General features: G+C 39.7%; 1 protein-coding gene across 1 annotated transcript; it reads right to left on the reverse strand.

The window, feature by feature from the left end:
* Positions 1-326: 326 nt before the first annotated feature.
* Positions 327-8,785, reverse strand: LOC140954089 (PDZ domain-containing protein GIPC2-like). Its single transcript, XM_073403491.1, has 5 exons — positions 8,339-8,785; positions 5,937-6,303; positions 5,538-5,671; positions 4,932-5,013; positions 327-3,913 (listed from the first exon to the last, which is right to left on the reverse strand). Exons 1-5 carry the CDS (start codon positions 8,717-8,719, stop codon positions 3,765-3,767), a joined length of 1,113 nt encoding a protein of 370 aa, XP_073259592.1. The 5' UTR covers positions 8,720-8,785; the 3' UTR covers positions 327-3,764.
* Positions 8,786-9,271: the final 486 nt, after the last annotated feature.

The following is a 9,271-nucleotide window of genomic DNA, read 5'->3' on the forward strand; positions in this document are numbered from 1 at the left end:
ACATACAACGGCTACACCTGCGCTTAGCTAGAAATACCACAGATATTGCTGTCTGCTGTCCAGTTGGTGGCTATAAAATGGTGTCCCATTGACACTTAAATAAAGACTTAAAAAAATAAATTCTAGTCTCACAGTTTTTAATCTTGGAACCTTCGACTGTATCGCATAGTCACATGAATTAGTCACGTGACAACACAGAGCGTTTATTGCCGATGAAGACTGTGAGGTACAGTCGAAAGCAAGAACACTAAAAAATCTGAGACTTTGCGACTAGAATTTATTTTTTGAAGTTTGATTACCAAGGTAAGGAATGAGCACTCATAGAATAAAGACGTCTCAGTCCACAATTGAACTGCAGAAGTTTATTTCCTTTCAAGATGTTCACCTTCCTTTAAACCGTGCATCAAATAACCTCGTTACATCTCATTCCGTAGTCTGAGGAACAAATTCTACAAATAGAACTGTAAATACAACGCAGCACCAGTCTGCCGTTTTTATATATTCTCATCACCATCGGCAGACATACATCCATATAGCAAGCTGCTACAATTCTAGCCCTATAAATAAAATCATTATTCAGTTATAGCAGTTAATACTTTTTTCCTTGCAAGAATTTATACCATTCCCTATAGCCTAAAACAATAAATCATAGTTGCCACAGCTAGAACTTTCTGAAATTCCCTGAATTTCCCTAACTGAATTAACAATTTCACACATTAGTCCTGGTGATGGACTGAACCCTCCCCTCACAGCCATCCACTCCACCCATTTACTAATGCTTTCGGCAAGTCACGTGCAGTGTACATGAATTAATAGTTCGTTAACATAACGTGCAAAAAAACAATGATGTTCTTGAAAAGCCAACATCAGCTTGTCGCACAATTTCATGAAAAATATTTTGCCAATGCAACACAATTCATGGCCGTAAAATGTTAGAAAACAGCAAAAGTAGAGGGAAAAGAATAAATATGTACTCTTAAAATTTCACTTTTCCCTGACGTCCTTCAAAGAATTATTTTTTCCCTACTCGAAGTAAAATTCCCTGACTTTTCCCTGACAATTTCCTGACCTGTGACAACCATGATAAATGGTTCTATCCCCCCCTGATTAGTGACCAGCGATTTTTACTAGAATTTAGGCGGCGATTACTCTGGCCTTGTCCACACGTATCCGCGTATCCGGATACTTTTGAAAACAGAGACTTCTTTTTCTTCCGTTATAGCCTACCGTCCACACTCAAACGGCGTTTTCGGGCACCAAAAATGCAGGCTTTCGGAAACGGAAATGCTGGCTTATCATTTTCGTGTGGACAGACGAAAACAGCGGTTTTCAAAAACGCTGACGCCATACATTATAGTCATCTTACAGCGCATGTCCTATAAGGGATGTTAGCGTCTTTCCATCGTTTCAGCGTTTTCGTGTGGACGGGCAAAAGGATTCGAATAACTACGTGTGGACGCGTATTTTTTCTAAAACGGAGAAAAAAACATACGTTTTTAAAAGTATCCGGATACGAGTGGACGAGGCCTCGATCTTCATGCCGCAGTTACCATGGGTTACCTAGCAGCTCGTGTGAGAACTTAAACACTTTTAAAACTCACGCAGAAAGTCGTCAAGAACTGAAGCACATCAACATTTAGGCACACAAGCAACAGCTAATGCGGCAGCCTGTCCAAAAAAATGTTTTTTAGACCGATTTGGCGAAGGCGAAGGGCTAGAAAAAACATATTGCCCACCTAAACCACTTTTACGCTAGAGGTCAATAAATCCCTGGCCCCGCGGGGTTTTTTTTCATACGCGCGCTCGACGATCTCTATAAGAAAAGTGGAGGATCTATGAACAAGCTAATTTAGGGGAAACTGATCGTCGCAAGTAAGCATCTAAATCGCATAAACAATGGTTAGCGTAAACGGGCGTTTTGAATTAACCGCGCCGTGGAATTAGCTTACTTAAACGCTCTTCGAATATAAGCATTGTAAATTATAGTACCACTTACCATTCTACCGTACACCAACTTATAGCCGTCTTTGTTACCCATCAGTAACACATAAATACAAGCAAAAGTTTCAAATATATTTGAAATACCTATATTTTTCTCCTTGCATAATTTGAACCCAAAAGTTTTAGAAAACGGATGACTCATTTACTATTAATGTTACTAGTAAATAGTAATTGGCGTAAAAGTGCTCAAAAGGAGAAACTAAGTTAAACAAGTTTTATTAGCACGAAGCGTCCCTACTTAAATACGGGTCCCAACTTTAACACCGTAAACGTTCTAATAAACGCCCTCTCTTAAATAAACGCCCCCTGCCGCCCACCCCACGCTTTTTAAGTCTGGTTTAGATGCCACTCTTTAATAAATGCCCCCTGTTTAATAGAGGCCCTGCATGAAAACTGCTCCAAAATACTTGGAACGAGCGAAGTAGAGCAAAATCAATCAATTTATTCAGTTTCATTCTAGGGGTTTGCGTCCTGCATCTTGCTCAAAGACAACTTTAAAGTTCGGACACCGATATCGAAATAGAGCTTTAAAACGCTATAGATCTCTAAACGGCCTGGACGTATCAACTCTGGACTGCGTAATCTGCTGTTTATAAAATATTGTGGCATATTCATCTAAAGCATATAAGTTTTGTAGAGTTTGTTTAAAAGGCATTTTACGAGAATAAACTCCTCCTCTCTATCAAACGCCCCTGCTTTGGCTCCTGAAAGTAAATAGAGGCCCCGGGCGTAATATCATTTACTGTTCTTAACTAGGGAAAACAAGTTTTGCCATACTTAATGCAGAGCGGTAGCAACGAGAAATAATAATTACTAAGTACAGACTGTACATGTAACAAAGTCTATAACCACAAATACTAATAAGTAATTTGATTGTCATGGTGACTAAATGCATGGACGTTCTAGAACACGTTTACGTGTCATACACATGTAAAGTACATTTAATATTTCTCAAAAAATTCTATAAAGATTTTTTAAACGAGGACAGGGTTGAGAGAAACAACAACCAAATGATTGTTAATGAGCAACCACAGAATACAGCTAGGGCCATATCTAAAGGTCTTAAAAAAGTGGTTCGGTGGCTCGCTAGTCAATACGAGTGTTAATAGAACGATAAAGATTTAAGACATATAACTGTAAGACCGGCATAAGAAAGACATAAGTTTTAAAGAGCAAGTGAAGGTAAATATTTCACTGGCTCAGTGGATAGACTACAAGCAGTCTCTCTCTTTTCTTGGTCCGTCGAGCAAAACGCCCGAGACACGCAAATGACCACGCGCGTGACTGAAGGCGCGAGACGCCGTCCTTGTTTCTCGCGGCTTCGCCGCTCAACGCTCGCGCGCTTGCACTTCCCTTACTAAATCTGAAGAAAAAGAGAGACTGCTCGCAGTCTACTCAGTGGATCGTCAGTCGAGGTTAGTATCTTATACACTGTATTTTAGAGGCTTGGTGGCTTGTCAGTTGAGGCTAGAGTCTAAATATCTTTCTGTGGCTTGGCAGCTCAGAGGCTTGTCAGTGACCGTTGTGCCACTGAGCCACTCCAACAAATATATACCTAGAAAACTGGCCCTGTATTCTGTAGTTACGCCTACCACAGTTGATAGTATGCAAATTTGCTTCATGTTTCCAAGCAAACGTGGCACACTTTGATACGAGAATCTGGAAGTTAATTAGATGTCACTTACTATGCCCATTTTTCCAGGCATCTCTTCACTAATAATAATAATAATTGCTATTATAACTGAGTACATTAACAACTATTATCATCGCCCACTCTTACTGTCTGACACTGCACCCCAAATATCGAAAATAAAATCATCTGGGAACTGGAAGTCGCCAAATTCCTCATCTACAGCCACTGCAAAAGCACTTGGATTGGTTAAGGTCTTGCTCTTTGTGACCAGAGTCTCAGCTGAGGTGAAAAAAAAAAGGAAACATCATATAAGTGATGAGGTTTTACATTTATTTCTCTCACCATGTGCAACAGAGAGTCAGTTTGACTGGTCTGCAAAAAGGTGGAGACATTATTTTAATAATGTGAGGTCACTTCATACCACATAAATGAAGTGATAATAAAGTTTACAACACTCTAAATGGTACTACCTTGCGAACAGAGGCCCTTCGATCTTCCTAGATAAGTCGCATGCTCAACAGGGAAAGTCGAGGCGGCTGGCAGAGGTCCCTTCCTCTTCCTGACTTAACTAGGAAGATCGAAGGGCCTCTGCCCGCAGGGTAACATGGTTCCAGTCACTAGTATTAAATGTGAGCAAAACAAAACAAAACTAAAGGCAGACACACAAAAAAGACAGTAATGGAGAAACTTTATTTTGTCGTATGACTGCCAACACATTCAATTTTGTATCACTTCACTAGCATTCTTACAGATTTTTAAGAATTTTGGCTTGCAAGAAATCATATTCGTCAGAACATTTCTGTGCAAAAAAGTGTAAGCTGGAGTGACCCTCTGCAGAGAATCTTTGGAGTCAGGGATATATTCCTGGCAGATTTAATATTTTTATGTAAGCCCTCAGTAAACATGCACAAACTGCACAAGGCCAGAGGTAAAGTAGCTCAATAATCTAGAGTGCAGTGTACTTGCAATTCAGAGGTCATTAGGTTTCACTCTCACTGAATTCAGTACAACTTTGAGGAGGCAGCGTGGTTGAGTGGTCATTGCACTGGATTCACAATCCCACAGTCCTATGGGTTTGAGTCCCGCTCTGGCCACTTGCTGGATTTGTTCCCCACCCTCCCAAGTTCAAATTCTGTCAAAAATGGTATATAAAAGGGTAACGGGTTGGACCTCAGGGCAAAGCCTCCTCATATAAAACCTTGTTGAGTAACTTCTACCCCCACCCCTGCTCCCCCCCCTCCACTGGGTGTAAATGGTAGCTGCCATTGGCTAACTATTTTCATTAACGTTGACCTACCTAAATCAGGATCTCTAATGCCGAGGAAGCTCTCTAACAAGTCGTCAATTTTCTGAGCAGCTTTGACTTCCCATGCAGGGGCCTGAAAAAAAGGAAACCTCTCCAAATTACAAGGCAATAACTTGGGGATTCCTGATAAGAAATGATGGAAGCACTTAGAAAAGAACTTAACAAGCTTAACCCCTTAAAGGTACCCTTCCTAGTGCCATAGTCTTGATACTCAATTCAGTGCAAGCAAGGCTGTACTCTAGCAGCGCCCAGTATTCCCTGGTGCCTAACTTTTGCTTTCGGGCAACTAGAAAATCTTAGTTTCTTCCTAGAAATCCTATGCTGGACACCCTTTATTCCACAGGTTCAAAACACTGGGCTCCCTTCAATTTTTCTTAGAGGACAGCCTCGCAAGTGTCCTGCACACACCTTTGCTGACAGGAATATTGTCTTCCAAAACTCAGGTTTTGTTGTTGCTTCAATACAAATGTTACACATTGTCTTTGAACAATGTTATAAGCACCCCCTTGAATTATTTTCTGGGTAATGTTTTTAAGTAAAACAAGTACCTCAATGCCACATCAAAGATTAACTGTAACTGTATAAATGATAACTCACTTCTTCAGTCTCCACCAGTGGTGGGCCCTTTGATCGCAGTCTTAGTGTCGCCTTACCACTTCCAACTGCATTGGAAGTAGCTGCAGAGTCCACAGAAGATGTTCCTCGGCTTGAAGTTCTTGGGCCAATCCCCTCTGAAAAAATATACATCATAACAGCATGTGAGAAATAAAGAAATAACCTGGATAGAATCTTTTGAACTTTGCACAAGATCAAATAATGTAGAGTTGCCACCTCTTCTACCAATTGCTTAAATAAATGTACATGCAACGAGCAATCCTACAGGCATGGCAACTATGGCAACATTCAATCTTGGGGTTAGAACTGGCTGTCTGAACAATTCAGGTTAAAAAATTAATGATATATGCTAAAAACTGCAACATTATGAAGTTAGCTCACCAAAGCCCCTCATTGGTTCAATTAGTTGAAAAGATATTTCCTGTCCCACAGGAAAGTCTCTTAACATCCGTGCAACATCGTAATGCCTAATACCAACAACTTCACTGCCATTTATGGCCTCTATATGGTCTCCAACACAAATCTGAGCCACTCCATCAATGATGCTTCCCTCCTTGATTCGCTTGATGAATGCACAACCAGCCCCGTTGTCTGTTATGGTTAAACCCAGTGCTGGGTTGTCTTTCATGACAGTCACAGTTTTTCTCTGTCCTTTTATATGTGCAAAAATGAAGTCATCAAGACCAATCTGGCCACCAAGTAACCTTTCCATGTCAATTCTGTATGTATTAAGTGTACAGAACAATATCTGTATGGAAATAAAAATATGATAACAATTTAGCATCTTTATTCTCATAACAATCATAATAACAGCTAGTCAAACCTCCTGTAAGCAACCACCCAAAATGCAAAGATTTAATGGTCGCTTCCAGGACGTAATCAATTACAAGAATCGACCCCACAAGAGGGTCTCTTTCAAAAAGAGGTCCCAACACATCTACTTTTTGGATGAGAAAATTTAATTTTTAATTGCATACAATTTCTAAGTAATGATATCAGTAGTTCCATGCTATCACTGAAAGTTCTTCATATGTTCTAAGTGGCATAGCACATACAGCAAACATAGAGATCGCACAATGCATAAAGTGGTTGCTTACAAGAGGTTAAAAATGATGGAAAATTGTCAAACGTCATCCCAAAAAGTGCTTCTGGTGGTTTATCAATTATGAGAGGTTCTAACTATGGGGCCTTGAAAGGAAAATTTTGGTGTCTTGATAAGAGGTCGCTTAAGGAAGGACTGGCCACTTCAAGAGGTGGTCGCACATGGAGGTTCAAAGCATTTTAAAAACACAGGTTGAAGGGCTTGTCCTACTAGCTTTGCATAAAAGTGTCCTGTGATCATTGAACCAATGCAAGATCACAGTTTTATGCTTGAACCTGAGTTATTATCACAAAAGGACTTCCATGCCATTAAAACTTTAAAGGTGCATTCTTCTGGATGATCAGGATTGGTGATCAATGATCTAATCATCTTGCGGATCATGGTGCATTACAGCTGCCAATGGAATCAACCCATTTGAACAAAGATTCACCGGTATCTGAGATAAACCATGATGTGAGTGATCTTAGATCATGAATCCTGATCTGGATCGGCTCATCCCAAATGAATACACCGTTAAATGGTTATTGGTTAAAGCAAACCCTTAAGATATTTAAAAATCTCATGTAATAATAAGAGAACAAAGCTTATTATTATCTCAAGATTGTATACTGTCATAGCTTCGACTAAAATAAATGAAATAAACCAATAACCATTTAGAGGTAATCAATAAAGTAGTTTTTTCACCTACCATAATATCGTTATTCCTGAATGAAATGGAATTTGGAACATTGGGGGTTTTAGAGGGGCTTATTTTCCGAGGGGATTATCTATGGAGGGAAATTTGCATTTCAAAATCAATTGGCTAGCCTTATAGTTGGAAGGAAATTTACCGTTTTTGCTTTGTTTTACTTTGTATTTGAGGGCAACTTCCAAGTACAAGTCCCCAGGGGTTTATATTTGGAGGGACGATTTAATGAAGGGTTTTTTGCATTACGAGTCTGGGGGGCTTATATTCAAAATTTTACAGTATTTTGGTTAAGGTCCTCCGGCGGTTAGGAGAGGTTAATTGCTGCACATTCAGGTATGACTGTCTTATGACAAAAAAGGCCTTACTGATATGAAAAATTTACAAGAATTTTTAATGTCAGCAGCTGAAATTAAATTAAATTAAATTATACACAAAAAAACAGATCTGCTAAAGGAATAATCTTGACTATAATTATTATAGGAAAAGCCCTCCTGGCATAAACTTTTATTACTGGTGCAAAACTACACGTAAATTGCATGTCAGTGCTATAGTATTTAACACACTGTTGTAAAATAAGTAAGCTTATTTACCGTCTGGAAGAGAATAGAATTATCAGCACCACTAAGCAGTGTTCTAGTAACTACATGTAAAAGTTTAGGATTTATAACTGGAAGCATTTTTCTTCTTCTTCTTTTTTTTAATAAATGTTTAAATAAATAAGTGGTTTAAACTAAGACGTAAGTTTATGATGAAATTCCTATCACTTTCGAGGTCGATCTAAAGATTCTAAACAAAACAATCCCCAGTAACCTAAGCCTTAAATTTATTCAGCAGTCAGCACGTCGAGCAACAAAGAGATATAATTAATGTAAATCGATAGTATGAATAATGAGAGAAAACGGTATTAGTATTAAAGTGGTACTCTGATCTTGCCAAAGACAGTCATCTTAATGCAAGTCCCAAAACAATGCTTTGGTTTATAGCACTACAAACCTCGTTGCTGGTTTGAAGCTTGAATACCTCGGCTAATTTCTGGTAAAGCTCTTTCACGTTAGTGAAACCTTCCACTTTTCCTGTCGGGCTTCCATGCGCCAGCTGACAGTAAAACACGAACTTAGGAGGCGGTGCTGGGGGTTCAAGAGGCTGTTGTCTTACCCCGGTTTGCGGCTGATGAGGCGTTCTAGAAGCGGAATTCAAATTTGAAGATTGTTTTTGTTGCGGCGGGACAGCTTGAACGGACGGCTGCGTAGTTGAGCTGATTTGCGAATTATTTTGAGCTACAACGCCCGATGAACGACTGTTTGAATGTTTTTTGTCGCTATCACTTTTACGAGAATCGGTAAAGTTAGCCCCCCCTTTCTTGAAAAGAGGCATGATTAAAATCGAAAGAAAATCTAGATTACTACAAGACGTCTGTATCAACGAAACCACATCCTCGATGAGCTTGTTCCCAGTGCTTCGTCGAAAACAGATTCACCCGGCTAATCCCCGGCTAGGGTAGGGTGAGATCTTCAATTTTCTACCCTACCCCTACCCAACGGGTTACCGTCCTATCAACCCAGACTAAACTTGATTTGACCTCAAGCAAACATTTTTGGGTATTATCGTTTAGTTGATATTACTCTTGGATCAGTAATCATGAACTAGGCCACTGACAAAAGACATGACAATAAAATACTGAATAAAACTCCATGAAACATAGGCCCCTTGTTTACCCGTGCGTGATTTTGAAACAACATAACGAAACCACCACCGAAACAGGAGGATAGGTCTTTCGCTTACCCTCGTTTTAGTAATGACGAAAACGAAACAGCTAATACGGAACCAGAATGGCCAAGGCCACCAAATCGGCTGCCGAGAAACTTGATCTAGGAGAAATTATCGAACTTCAATCAGAAGAGACCAACAGCTACTGAACCAAGTGAA

Source organism: Porites lutea, chromosome 12 (assembly GCF_958299795.1).
Source record: "Porites lutea chromosome 12, jaPorLute2.1, whole genome shotgun sequence".
Classification (NCBI taxonomy): domain Eukaryota; kingdom Metazoa; phylum Cnidaria; class Anthozoa; order Scleractinia; family Poritidae; genus Porites; species Porites lutea.